Here is a 14,469-nt window from a genome sequence, read left to right as displayed (position 1 = left end):
GAATGTGCTGTTTTCAACATATTCTAAGATGATAAGGCACAGAGGCTATGTAAAGTGTGTGTGTTACCAGCTCGGGGTGGGTGTAGCTCCAGGCCGTCCTGCTCTTCGCCATTAAGCATCTTATAGCGGCTTTTGCTCTTGTGGCGCATTTTACCCTTACGCCTGTTCAAAACACACAGTGCTGTCAGTCTGCTTATTCCACATTACTGGATGGACAACAAGCACGTATTTAAAACAGAGTTGCACGCCATGCAATGTAAACAAAGCAACATAATATTAATGTACAAAAATGTCAAACTCAAATGTTAATGGCACTCTTACCCGCGGCAACAACACACCATTCCCCAGACTAAGGTCGCGATGGCAACCACGATCATGAAGGATGCTATGGTCACATACAGCACACTCCATTCTGAAAGAGAGAGGGTCAATACAAGTCGCAGGTTGTCAGAATGAGAAAGCGCAAATTCAGCACTTGATATTTCCATTACGTCGCTTTCCACTGTGTGTCATACTCGGAAGTAAATTCATGCAGTCACATGAGTCTTCACAGTATCCTAATGTATAATGTCATCATCTTCAATTTCACGAGTGTCCACTCCGCTCCTCACCACAGTTGCTCTCTTGGTCCCACAGCTGTCCTTTGATAAAATTCTCCATCCAGAAGGGTTGGCAGATACAGGTCCGCGTGAACGAGTCGCAATCCCCGTGACTGGAGCAGTTCAGCTGGCAGACTGCAAGGGGAAGAGAGACGTTAAGAGACGTGAACTTCGAATTCCGTCAGGCCACAGGTTTTCTAGAGTCTTCTTGACATCTTCTTGGTCAAAGACGATAATCGTATCCTAACTGTCTTTTAAGACTAGTCTATCTAACCTGGAGATGAATAAAACAAATATATTAAGCCAAACTTGAAGTTGTAAGTTAAAAAGAGAGGTAAGGGTAAGTCAAAATAAACTAAATTGCCCATACTAAATATCACAAATGTAAAAACAATATTAAAAAAATACATATTTCATTCATAGAGCACGTTTAATTTCACAGCAAACTCTCAAACTCTCAATAAGTGCTTGTCATGTAAATTAACTAAGTCTCCTAATACATTTCTCCATCCATATCATGATTTTCTCTTGTCACGTGTCTGGATACTCACTGACTGTGTCCACCCGCCGTGCCTTGAAGATGAGGAAGTCGTTCTTCTGTTTGCGTAGCTTGTTGCGCAGCCCCAGAGCCACACTGTGACCGGACAGTGGGGGGCGACCCGGACCCCCAGACACCAAGAACACCAGTCGAGTACTGAGAGGAGAGGAATGGAGATGGGAGGAAATTAATAGATTCCCACACCCAGCCTAATTACGAATAATTCTTAGTAATTATAAACATTGACTCCTAGTTTTGTAACAAAGAATCTCTCATAAGTGTGGTAACAAAGTTACACATTGTAAACGTGGCAATTTAAAAAATTTAAATTACACATTGTTCAAAACAACACATGCTAAAACGTGTACAAGAAAGAGTATGTCAGAGAAAGAGTGAATTCCTGTGTTCTTGCACTTACATTGAAATTAAGTAACTTACTGTGCCAATAAAGTCGAGTGAGTTGAAATGAAGAGACCGAAACAGAGGAAAGGAGCTGACCTGTGCTCGTTGAAGGCGCTGACCTCCCGTACGATGATGTCACTGTCGAGCACGCCCAGCAGCACGCCCACCTGTCTGAGGAGCATGTCTCTCTGGCGGTGGGACACCTGGGACACAGACACCTCCAGCACCAGCTCCACCAGGTCACGCTGCCACACGTCTGACAGGAGAGAGAGGGTGGAGGACAGAGTGAGGGAGAGGAGAGGAAGACATTAGGATAATGATAGTATGTGTAGGACCCATTTCTGCTTTGCCTGTGTGTGTTATCCATATAGTATTTCTCCTTCTTCCCATAGATCTGAATGGATTGGGAGGGAGGAATATAATGGAAAATAAACCTAGTGTATCAACAGGCTAGCTGTAGCTATAGCCACATCCATTGAATTATTTCAGACCAAGTGTCGAGGGGTTGATTTGGGGCTGTGTTTGTAGTCCATAAGGAGCCCACTAACCCGGTTTGACCTCTACAGTCCCTCTGTCTGAGCTGCTCTGGCCCTTGCTGTCTGTCACAGTCAGGGTGAAGCTGTACTTTCCCTCCACCAGGTTAGTGAGAAACAGCACCGCCTGGTGGTCAGAGTTGTTCAGTACGTCCTGGGGGACAAAGACAACACAACTCTTCAGACAAGATGCATTTGATTTGTATTTGATCAATTACAAATATATCTTGTCTTATGTTGATGACACATTTCTTAATTCAAAGACGTTGAAGACATTGAATTATGTTATAATTGCAGAACGTTGTATTTTCGAGCTGCATGCAATGGCCTACACTACTGCAAAAAGAAAAGTGGAAAACTGGTCTGACCAGAACACATACTTGTTCAAAATATTTCCAGTAGTAGGTCATTGTACGCAAATATTATTAAGTAGAATGTTTATCATGAGAAATGCAAGAGCAGATTGCATTTGATCATAATGCTTTTACCTAATACAACAATGAAGAGGGAAATGTATGCTACATTGTACATTTTCTGTTGACTTACTATAGGTACTTTGTATTTTTGCCACTGCTCCCCTAGCACTTAATAATATGTTCTGTAAATATTTCTGTTATCCGTTATAGTACCACGGAGTGGACTCTCTCTCACCCCTGCTGCAGGACTACTGTCGTCACGGGTCCACAAGTAGCCGACTCCACCCTTGTCGTCTGTGGAGTGGGAGCCGTCCAGGGCTGTAGTCCGCAGGGGCAGAGAGATGGCCGGGCTGGACTGGACATGGGCTACTGGGGGTTGGTCTAACTCTGGTAAAGAGAAGACCAGACACTTTTAAAGGATATTGCCGTGCCAAAGAGTATTCTGAAATACTACGTAATGCTGTTTCTCTCCATACACCTGGTAATAATATAGGTGTGTGAGTTATGCTTCAGTTATACTTCAAAGGGGTTTTGAATAGTTGAGTGCGTCTCGTGTGAGACCTCATCTAGCCTGTTTCTGAAAGCTTCCAGAGAGTTCCATCTCTGATACATTTCTTTGTCGGCAATTCTACATTAAATAAAGTTTCAAGTTTTTAATGTCACAAGTACAGTGAAATGCCTTTCTTGCACACTCAAATAATAACTGTGTTTGTCTGGTAAAAACTAATCTCAGCACCCAGAAATAAATCAGAGGCTAAGGAAAAACCTACTCTTACGAAATCAGGAAAGAGAATTTAAACAAAAACACACACAACGGGAGAATTACCCTCTCGGACGATGACCGTGACCGTGTCGGTGCTCGCCAGCTTCCTCTCGTCCGTCACGGTCAGACTGAACTCATACTCGCCCACCTGCAGCCCCGTCACCGTGGCAACGGCGCCATCGCTGTTCTCGATCTTCACTCCGTCCGGACCCCTGAGAGACAGACAGACAGACCATCACAGAGTCAGACAAGTGGAGAAACAGCAGTTCCACTCTCCGCTGTCAGCACATAGCGCTGAACTGGGCCATACATCATGAGAGATGGAATAGAAGAGAGCTCCAAAGAGTCTTCTCCCACTCAACATATTGCCTCTGTGAGTTGAACCAAGTGTCAATCTCATATACAGAGAACAGCGAGTCTGTCATTTGCCAAAGGGTGCTCTGTGTTTATTCGGGAGTGTGTGCGTATGCGAGTGTGTACGTGAGCGAAAGTGAGCATGAATGTGGTTGAGTGCGTGTGCGTCTATGTGCATGTTGGGTGGGTGGGTGGTTCTGTCTGTCTGGTCTGTCTGTCTGGTCTGTCTGGTCTGTCTGGTCTGGTCTGTCTGGTCTGGTCTGTCTGTCTGTCTGCGAATACTGACTTGCTCTGTTTCCAGTTGTAGGTGGAGATATTCTGGTCGTCCGTGCTCTTGCTGCCGTCCAGAGTGGTGCGGTCCACAGGTAGGGTCAGCTCCTTCTCTGGACCGGCGTCTGCTACTGGGGGCTTATTGTTCTCTGAGGAGGATGGAACACAAGCAGGCTCAGGAGAACATAGATTTTGGTGACATGCTGGGAGGAAAATATCCATATAGAAGTGCATTTTCACATACAGAATCGTGCTAGTTTTGCCTGTCTCTATTCTCAATGTATGTTTCATCAAGGGTAAACCAACATCCATTCAGATATGTTATATAATAGCAAAGAATTAGAGAAAATATGTGTGGCTTATTTCATGTAAATCAGGTATGATATTCACGCAACTGCAAGATCACACAAGGGAGGTAACAGCATTTTCCATTCATTTCTCTTGATGCTATTCCCAATGTAAGCCTCAACAAGGTTAAGCCAACACACATTCAGATAAGTGACACAATAGCATTGGTGTTGACATTAGCCATAGACACACATGATACACATGCTGCTGGCTTACCTGGCTGGACGATAACAGTGACCTGTGCCGTGTCCTGCTGTCCGGCTGTGTCTGTGACAGTGAGCTGGAAGGTGTAGTCTCCTTCCTGCATGGCAGACAGCTGCAGAGCGGGAGTCCGGACTCCCTATCGAACGAAGAGAATGCTATCAAGACGGCAGAGAAGAATTTCACTTTTTTTTTTTGGTGCCCGAAACAAAGAAATGTCCACCTTCAAAACAACAATTGCCACAATAAGGCTATCATGAAAATAAAGTGAAAATGAAATAAAAATAAAAAAGACAGAATCCCCTTGATTGCTAAGACAGGCCCTGTGCATGGTCTCTGACAAACTGAAGCGTCCCCTGGTGCTCCTCTCTCACCTGCATCTCCACCACCTTGCCCTTGCTCTCGGGGCTGAGCGACCACTCGTAGGCCAGCGGCTCGCGGTCGTCCGTGCTCTGGTTGCCATGTAGTGTGACAGCGTTGCGCGGGAGCGTGATGACCTGGTTGGGCCCGGCGTTGGCCACCGGCCGGTAGTCCACGGCCTTGTTGACCGACAGCGTGGCCTGGGTGGAGCTCTGGGCCCCGTCCGAGTCCGTAACAGTCAGACTAAAGGGGAGAAAATAGGGGACAGATAAAAACTACAAACTCAAAAACACACCAACTCATTTGTTTGGAGGTGAAGTAAAAAGGTGTGATATTGAAGGATGCGGAAGGAGGACGGTTTTAATTGAACACTTACTCTTAATTCTAAACCAACCCCTAATCTCTAACTACTTGGTACTGTGCCAGGCATGTGTACATCTGAGATGCTAATCTGAGTACCGTGCAGGAAGGTCCGAGTTTATGACAGATAGACAAATTCCTAACGTCCTCCTTGCTTCTAAGACCCACAGTAGCCTTCACCTACAGCTGAAATGGGGAGAGGGGGTGAGGGGCGTGGGCGAATGCATGTGATATGGTATGACGAAAACATCTCAAGTAAGAGATAGAAGGGGAATACAAGGTAAAGCATGCCCCATAGGGACAAAAATAGAAAGAAGTACCTCAAGGAATATAAAGCAATATGTAGAGAATATACAAGATGACGCATTGCCCATCGAGAAGACAAGGTAACAGTGCCTGAATGTGTAGTTCCCTGGGACCAGGCCGGTGAGGGTGAGGATTTGGGTGTCTGCAGAGACCTTCTCCTCCCTAAGCGGGCCCTTCACCTCCTCCCAGTGCCACGCCACCACCTTGTCGTCGTCTGTGCTCTCTGAGGGACCGCACACAGCGAGAGGAGGAAGAGAGGAGGAAGAAGAGGGGAAAAGAACCGGTTAAATGTATAGGCTACCCTGCCTATATTTTTGCCCCGGTCTCAACCCTGACTACTAAAGTTTCTCTTCCATTGTTTTATGTAAGGTGATACTGTAAAAACTGCCCAGGGTGTTGTTTGGAGGACCTTTGCACCAAGCTAAAGATCAACATTAGTATTCTAGGGCAAATACCGGTTCTTGACCTAAAATGGTCAAGCTATAATTTCAATGTACGCTAGTAGAGCTATAAACTAAATAAAGGCACCCTTGACCAAATCTGTCTTTTTTTGTCAGGAAACAACTAGACAAGATGCAACATAAGACCCCTTTTGACATCATCAACAGATGGTGCAATTCTAGTTTATATGATTTGATTGAGACCAAAAAGCCAGGTGTACTCACGGCTGCCGTCGATCACGGTGGAGCTGGTTGGCAAGGATATCTCCTGGAACTTTGGGGAAACCACAGCGACGGGGAGCTTGTTTACCCGTGGCTCTGTGATGTGGAAGAGGTTAGCTAATTGGCTGAATGGTACTGCTGGGTTGTGTTCATTAGCGAACGCGTAGCAAAACATTGTTGCAATGGAAAACTAAAATAAGCATTTCTTATTGGACAACTCCAGGTAATCCATCACTGTTTCAGTCTGTTATCTTACATTTGGTTCGAATGAACATGACCCAGGTATGAGTCATTGTCGACAGTTCAGTATTAGCCCATTAATGGGAGAGTCAGGGGAGGTGCCCTTTAATATGTTACAGTTTGCACGTTCCTACTAATGAGCATATCAAACACAGTCAATACGAGTCATGTTAGTTTAACCCCCACCGGGTTTGACTGTGACGTTGACATAGCCCTCTCCGTGTGCTCCGTCACCGTCCACGGTCACCTCAAACTCATACAGTCCCACCGTCAGCTGAACACAGGAACAAGAGCCAGAGAAAGGTTGAATTAGAGCAAATACTATAGGAATTGTTTCTCATTGTATTACAGTACTGTATAAATGGCTCTAGTCACAAATTCAATTTCAGTTTGAACACACACACAGAGAGACACACAGAGAGAGAGAGAGACACAGAGAGAGAGAGAGAGAGAGAGAGAGAGACAGAGAGAGAGAGACACAGAGAGAGAGAGAGAGAGAGAGAGACACAGAGAGAGAGAGAGAGAGAGAGACACAGAGAGACACAGAGAGAGAGAGAGAGACACAGAGAGAGAGAGAGAGACACAGAGAGAGAGAGAGAGAGACACAGAGAGAGAGAGAGAGACACAGAGAGAGAGAGAGAGACACAGAGAGAGAGAGAGAGACACAGAGAGAGAGAGACACAGAGAGAGAGAGAGAGACAGAGAGAGAGACACAGAGAGAGAGAGAGAGACAGAGAGAGAGAGAGAGAGAGACACAGAGAGAGAGAGACACAGAGAGAGAGAGAGAGACACAGAGAGAGAGAGAGAGAGACAGAGAGAGAGAGAGACAGAGAGAGAGAGAGAGACAGAGAGAGAGAGAGAGACACAGAGAGAGAGAGAGAGACAGAGAGAGAGACAGAGACAGAGACAGAGAGAGAGAGAGAGAGAGAGAGAGAGAGAGAACGGTTGAACTAATTCAAGGAGCTGCACCTTGCTGAGTTTGAGCGTCTCGCTGTGTTTCCCCTCCATCTCTCCACTGTAGTCTTTGGGGTGAGTCCTCAAGAGCCAGTCAAATGCATAGTCGGTCCCTTTCGAGAAGTGAGAAAGAGAGAGGGGCGAGTCAAAGCCGAGGAATGACATGCAGGGATACAGAGCTAGCCTTAGTACCAGGCTGTTTTCTGCAGTAGCTCTCCCCTTTGTCATCGTCATGCCAACTTCAACAGATAAGCGTATGTAGAATTAGGGGTGACACATGGACTACAGAGGGTGTGTATAATACAGGTGTATGATACAGTAAAACAAAGTAATAAGGCAGGTAGGTTGAGTAGTCGTACCTGGCTGGGGCGCTGGCACCACAAAGGCGTTGAGTTCTACCTCGTTGCGCGGTAGCGTGACCTCCACACTTTCGCCTGCCGACACCACCAATTCCCGGACTGTCATGGAAACCAGAGGCATGACATGGACTAAACTGGAGGACGGAGCAACTGAAACAGCAGTTCATTCAAAGTAGACAGAAATCTGCAGCAGGTGCCAGTTTTTGAGCTGGAGTAGATGTTTAGAGCAAATGCTTTACCTGCCGTGAGTACATACCTCAACACATACATTTTGTGATTAGTATGTTATTAACCCAAAAGTTGCCGAGGGTGGGTTTTGAGGAATACTAGGTCAAGATTTCCGTGTCCACTGCCTTACCAGCCTGGGTTGGTGATGTAGTGATTGTAGGAGCATTAGCGGGAAGCACAGAGCTGCTGTTGGAAGATGCTGGGCCTATGGTGTCCTCTGATTTAGAGTTCTGCTGTGAGGGTGATGGCGCTTCTCCACTTCCATCAGTTAGCTGGCTGTTATTCTTAGATGTTTGAGGGAAAGCTACTCCGCTGGTGCCTCCGACTGTTGGAGCCGGAAGCTCTTCATCCTTGGAAACTCCCTGCCAAGACATGGATGTACTTCAGATGAGAATGGAAAGAGGACTAAAGGCATTGGCTACATTGTACAGGCTTCAATAGCCTTCACGACGTCAACCACTGCAGTTAAGAGATTGCATGATATTCCATAACACACAAGTCAGGGAAATAAGGTTGTCATATGCATGTAGAAATGTATATGAAGGTATTTAGTATGTGCATTCATCTACTCTGTCCCAGTGATCCTGGAAGGAAGAACGGAGGTAAACCGTCATTTATGACTCAACTACAGAACAGTAACTTTCCATTGACTCACAGTGCTAGAACGTTTGTGGTCCGACCCATGTTTCTGGCTTACGGCCTCACTTCCCTTTCCTGTTTGTGCCCGCCTGAGCCTTCTCCTCCGAGCTGTGGTGGTGCCCTTTGAAAATAGCTGTAGGAGCCCCAGGGACTCAGTGTGGGGCTGGGGGAGAGATGTGACTTCACAGACTCCTCTGTTGGAGCAGTTCAGCAGCACACAGTGCCCCCCCAGGCTCCAGACGGCGCTGCAGGCTGGCTCAAGGCAGCAGGAGTCCCAGCAGCTGGCGCTGCCCCTCCCCACGGCCAGGGGGCGCCAGCCTAAATCGACCACGCTGCTCCAGTGGATCCCCAACACTCCCCCCGTCACCCTGCAGATCTCAGCAGATACACCTGGAGAGGGAAAGAGAGTTGATACAGTGTGTGTATAAGAGGATGTGATCAGTGCCAACTGGGTCAAGGATGGTAATTTCAGATACATGGGCCCCTGAGTGTGTTGCTTTTAGTTCCTTCTTGCTTAGCGCTGGAAAGCCAGTTGCATGCAGTCAGAGCAATCAGTGACACTAATGTGCTAGGCAGATGAGAAAAGCAGGTGACACTGGTTTTGCGCCCCACAGATTTAAGGCATGGATGTTGCGTTTTTTTAAACAATACCATTTTAAACTTGAAACAAGCGTTTAGCTTAGCATGTTATCTTTCTATAGCCATATGTAGCTTGCAAACGCAATTTATTAACATACAGTAACACTCCAGAAATGCATGGAGCTCAACTGCTCAACCAAGTCACAGCGGTAAAAGGGAAAGGAGACCTTTCCCTGACAAAATACAGAGATTAGGCTACATTATCACCAAGGTCAAAAGTCCTATCACCAGCGCTCAAGAACATAAACAAAAAGGCAGTATACAGAAAATATCCGAGCCCTAAAGCTTTTTTGAAGTCAACAAAGCAAAAGAAGACCTTGCTTTTGTTTAGATTGGTTTCTTTGGCAATTAGGGTGTACAGGGTCAATACGTGGTCTGCCATATGGTCATTTGGTAAAAAGACAATTTGACGAGTTCATTCTTTTCACTGAGGAACTGTAGGAGTCTGCTGTTAATGATAATGCAGAGGATTTTCCCAAGGTTACTGTTGACGCATATCACACAGTAGTTATTGGGGTCAAATTTGTCTCCACTTTGTGGATTGGGGCGATCAGATGCCAGAGCTGAGGATGATGTTAAAAGAGTTTAAGTATAGCCAATTGGAATTTTGTAGTCTGTATATTTGATCATTTAATTTAGGATACCATCACCACCACAGGCCTTTTTGAGTTGGAGGGTTTGTATTTTGTCCTGTAGTTCATTCAATGTAATTGGAGAATCCAGTGGGTTCTGGTAGTCTTTAATAGTTGATTCTAAGATTTGTATTTGATCATGTATATGTTTTTGCTGTTTGTTCTTTGTTATTGGGTCAAAAAGATTGGAGTCGTGGTTTATCCATATCTCCATTCTGTGTTTGTTCAGTGTGTTCCAATTTTCCTAGAAGTGGTTAGAGTCTATGGATTCTTCAGTTACATTGAGCTGATTTCGGAGGTGCTGTTCCTCTTTTTCCGTAGTGTATTTCTCTATTGTTTTAGTGATTCACCATGGTGAAGGTGTGGGCTCAGGTTCTGGGTCTCTGTTTTTGGTTGGATAGGTTTCTCAATTTCTTTCTTAGGCATTTGCATTCTTCATCAAACCATTTGCCATTGTTGTTCATTTTCTTAGGTTGCCTGCTTGACATTTTTAGATTTGATAGGGAAGCTGAGAGGTAAAATATACCGCTTAGGTTTTCTACTGCCAAGTTGTCCCGGACGTTGTCTAAAAGGGATTGAATTTGTTGTTGCTTAATTGATTTTTGGTGGGTTTCCACACTACCTTCCTTCCTTCTGTAGCATTTCTTAATATTATTCAGTTCCTTTGGCTCTCTCTCTCTGTCTCTCTCTCGACCTCTCTCGACCTCTCTCTCTCTCGACCTCTCTCTCTCGACCTCTCTCTCTCTCGACTCTCTCTCTCTCGACCTCTCTCTCTCTCGACCTCTCTCTCTCTCTCGACCTCTCTCTCTCGACCTCTCTCTCTCGACCTCTCTCTCTCGACCTCTGAATGCTCGGCTACGAAAATCCAACTGACATTTACTCCTGATCTGTTGCACCCTCCACAACCACTGATCATTATTTGACCCTGCTGGTCATCTATGAACGTTTGAAGAACGATCTGGCCTTATTGGCCAGGTACTCTAATAATCCCCCCCCCCTGGCCACCCCTCAAAGCCTGGTTCCTCTCCATGTTTCTTCCTAAGTTCCTTCCTTTCTAAGGAGTTTTCCTTAGCCACCGTGCTTCGAATGTACATCTGCATTGCTGGGTTTCTGTATAAGCACTTTGTGACATCTGCAGATTTAAAAAAGAGCTTTATAGATACATATGATTTGATGTGTCTCCAGACAAGACATGGCACCAACCATCAACTCACTGAAAGCGCACCTATTCCCATGGCTATTGTTGCCATAGCTCCAGACGCTCCAGAGCTGAATATTATGGGATGTGGGTGTAACTTGAACTCTCTGTAAAACTGCTTGCAGCGATTGAGCCTTTCTGCTTTCTTTTAGAGAATGGGCCCTTTTGTCTCTGTTTAGTCATTTCCTCCCCCCAGGCCTTGTGGCATCACTCACCCACACTGTAAAAACAGCCATTCGGAGTGGAAGTACCACTGAAATATGCACGCACGCCTCAGAACCAGCAGGCAGTACAAACAATTACGAACAACCCGATAAACACACAGTATGCTTCAGTTCGACTGGTGTCTAGCTGAAATCAGCTAGGCGAACCAAACAAGTGTGCTCGCATACTCCCTTAAATAGACCTTCGCTTGAAAAAAAACAACAAAAAAAACATAATTGTACCGTTTGCCCATTTTGAGACCCATAGCCAGTATATAATTCCTCATAACAGTCCGAAATAATTTAAGATAACTCAACCAATCTGTCATCAACACATTTTTGCTGAGATCTTACATGATGACCTCACCGCTTGCATTATGTGCGCGAGCGTTGCAAAATATATTTATACACACGCTCTTTTCAGTTCTGCCCACAAAGTTCCTATAGGATTGAGGTCAGGGCTTTGTGATGGCCACTCCAATACCTTGACTTTCATTGTCCTTAAGCCCTTTTGCCACAACTTTGGAAGTATTCTTGGGGTCATTGTCCATTTGGATGACCAATTTGCGACCAAGCTTTAACTTCCTGACTGATGTCTTAAGATGTTGCTTTAATATATCCACATAATTTTCCTCCCTCATGATGCCATCTATTTTGTGAAGCGCACCAGTCCCTCCTGCAGCAAAGCACTCCCACAACATGATGCTGCCACCCCATGCGTCACGGTTGGGATGGTGTTTTACTGTGGATATAGATACTTTTGTACCTGTTTCCTCCAGCATCTCCACAAGGTCCTTTGCTGTTGTTCTGGGATTGATTTGCACTTTTCGCACCAAAGTACATTCATCTCTAGGAGACAGAACACGTCTCCTTCCTGAGCGGTATGATGGCTGCGTGGTCCCATGGTGTTAATACTTGCATACTATTGTTTGTACAGATGAACGTGGTACCGTCAGGCATTTGGAAATTGTTCCCAAGGATGAACACGACTTGTGGAGGTCTACAATTGTTTTTCTGAGGTCTATGCTGATTTCTTTTGATTTTCCCATGATGTCAATCAAAGAGGCACTGAGTTTGAAGGTAGGCCTTGAAATATATCCACAGGTACACCTCCAATTGACTCAAATGATGTCACCTATCAGAAGCATCTAAAGCCATGACAATTTTACAAACTTAGTGTATGTAAACTTCTGACCCACGGGAATTGTGATACAGTGAATTATAAGTGAAATAATTTGTCTGTGAACAATTGTTGGAAAAATGACTTGTGTCATGCACAAAGTAGATGTCCTAACAGACTTGCCAAAACTATAGTTCGTTAACAAGAAATTTGTGGAGTGGTTGAAAAATGAATTTTAATGACTCCAATCTAAGTGTATGTAAACTTCAGACTTCAACTGTACATGTTATTCAATCATTTCATCCAAACTGCTTGCACACGTCTGCGTAGCGAGGCACTAAAATAAAACTTGGTTCTATATTGGACAAGCTGCAAGTCCCGCCTCTCCCATCTCATTGGTTTATAGGAGCATATACCCACGTTGGTGAGCGAAAGCTGAACTGAGGTCCACACTCCAGTTCAACTGGTGGTGGTAATGCACCTTAAAGTTGGTTGCCAACCTCCATATAAAGTCTGAAGAAGACTGAAACTAACTAGGTTTACCCTTTCATCTGTGGATTAATTGTCGGAGTAGAGGACCTTGTGCATTTCAGATAAAATAACAACCCAATGTTTATATCCCAGGAGAAATGAGCTAGAAACAGCAAGCTAGCTAAATGGTCATGAATGTTTCATGCTTTTGACCTGTCCTCAAATGAATATAGTTGGTTCAGAGTTCGTTTTGATATTTCAACATTCATGCCCTGATCGGTCTGGTGTGGATGGACAAAATCAACATGCGCGGACGCACGCTCGTGCCCGGTCTAGTCAGCATGTTAGTCACACAATTTTACATTTAACTAAGTATTTTTCAATAAATAAATGTGCATGCCAACGAGTCGTCTCTTGTTCAACAACAACAAAAACTTTATTGAAGAATTCCTACTGTTGACCAATCACTGACGAAGGGGCGTAGTCTTCGGATTTGAACTTCGACTTGCATCACCCCCAAAAAGGTGTTCCCCGAACAGCTAAAATAACCCTCACCGAAGTTCAAAACGTACAAAAACGTCACAAAAATGTCCTCATAATGTATGCACGAACTCTACCGAACTGTTTCGGCTGAGGAGCATGCGGACGCAAACTATGACTTATGACACAAACTATGTAATAAAGACAAGCATCTATTGTTAGACACTGGTATTTATGTTGCAATGTCTCAGATTCCATAAAGCCTAAGGTAAGTATAACAAAATAATCAACTCAATGAATAGATCTCATTCATTCTAACATCCTGGACAATCGTGACATCGCAAATAATTCCAGACAAATGTATTGGTGCGTTTTACCTGCGGGAGCAACTAAGCGGCACAAGAAGCTCAGTGATAGGAAGAGGAGATGTGGCTGTGTCAATCGAGGTCGACTCCAGCTGAACAGGTTCTGATATGCATAGGACATTTTCCACGAGGACCGAGGACCTGGACAGAACAGAAACAGTTGTCAGGATTGTACAACATTACTAGCCTGGAAATCCAGACCAAATTCCTCTCAATAGTAAAACAATAGTGAAGCGTAGTATGCTTCAGTCTGGATTTCCAGGCTACAACATTACACCACCTTGATGTAATTCAACACCGGCACGAACCAGGCGCTAAGCAGAGATTGACATTTAAAGTCTGAAAGGAGGCCTCCCGAGTGGTAAAGTGGTCTAAGGCACTGCATCGCTGTGCCACTAGAGATTCTGGGTTCAAGTCCAGGCTCTGTTGCAGCCGGCCGTGACCAGGAGACACATGGGGCGGCGCACAATTGGCCCAGCATTGTCGTGGTTAGGGAAGGGTTTGGCCGGCAGGGATGTCCTTGTCCAACAGCACACTAGCGACTCCTGTGACAGGCAGGCAGGGCGCAGTGCACGCTGACACGGTCGTCAGGTGTACGGTGTTTCCACCAACACATTGGTGCGGCTGGCTTCCAGGTTAAGCAGGCATTGTGTCAAGAAGCAGTGTGGCTTGGCTGGGTTGTGTTTCGGAGTATGCACTACTCTCAACCTTCGCCTCTCCCAAGTCTGTACGGGAGTTGCAGCGATGAGACAAGACTGTAACTACCAATTGGAGAACACGAAATTTGGGAGAAAAGTGGTAAAAAGTCTATTTTTTTTAAAGTCTGATA

The 14,469-nt window shown here is 45.2% G+C and overlaps 1 protein-coding gene across 4 annotated transcripts in view; it reads right to left on the bottom strand.

The window, feature by feature from the left end:
- The window catches only part of LOC118399233 (dyslexia-associated protein KIAA0319-like protein), a 30,401-nt gene that overhangs the window by 1,707 nt on the left and 14,225 nt on the right, over window positions 1-14,469 (bottom strand). For all 4 annotated transcript variants that reach the window (XM_035795149.2, XM_035795151.2, XM_035795150.1 and 1 more), the window contains 19 exons: window positions 13,653-13,781; window positions 8,549-8,922; window positions 8,024-8,255; window positions 7,666-7,764; window positions 7,322-7,419; window positions 6,539-6,626; window positions 6,116-6,208; window positions 5,541-5,673; window positions 4,799-5,027; window positions 4,440-4,563; window positions 3,892-4,024; window positions 3,315-3,463; window positions 2,724-2,875; window positions 2,088-2,226; window positions 1,636-1,795; window positions 1,151-1,293; window positions 612-734; window positions 322-412; window positions 68-162 (listed from right to left, as the gene is read on the bottom strand). In XM_035795149.2, the coding sequence (XP_035651042.1) occupies window positions 68-162; window positions 322-412; window positions 612-734; window positions 1,151-1,293; window positions 1,636-1,795; window positions 2,088-2,226; window positions 2,724-2,875; window positions 3,315-3,463; window positions 3,892-4,024; window positions 4,440-4,563; window positions 4,799-5,027; window positions 5,541-5,673; window positions 6,116-6,208; window positions 6,539-6,626; window positions 7,322-7,419; window positions 7,666-7,764; window positions 8,024-8,255; window positions 8,549-8,922; window positions 13,653-13,761 (2,764 nt within the window). In that variant the 5' untranslated portion in view covers window positions 13,762-13,781. The remainder of the gene's footprint in view (window positions 1-67; window positions 163-321; window positions 413-611; window positions 735-1,150; window positions 1,294-1,635; window positions 1,796-2,087; window positions 2,227-2,723; window positions 2,876-3,314; window positions 3,464-3,891; window positions 4,025-4,439; window positions 4,564-4,798; window positions 5,028-5,540; window positions 5,674-6,115; window positions 6,209-6,538; window positions 6,627-7,321; window positions 7,420-7,665; window positions 7,765-8,023; window positions 8,256-8,548; window positions 8,923-13,652; window positions 13,782-14,469) is intronic.

The sequence above is a fragment of the Oncorhynchus keta genome, chromosome 20 (genome assembly GCF_023373465.1).
Source record: "Oncorhynchus keta strain PuntledgeMale-10-30-2019 chromosome 20, Oket_V2, whole genome shotgun sequence".
In the NCBI taxonomy this organism is placed as follows: Eukaryota; Metazoa; Chordata; class Actinopteri; order Salmoniformes; family Salmonidae; genus Oncorhynchus; species Oncorhynchus keta.
Note: the sequence above shows the minus strand (reverse complement) of the source record. Positions and strands in the feature narration are given on the sequence as shown.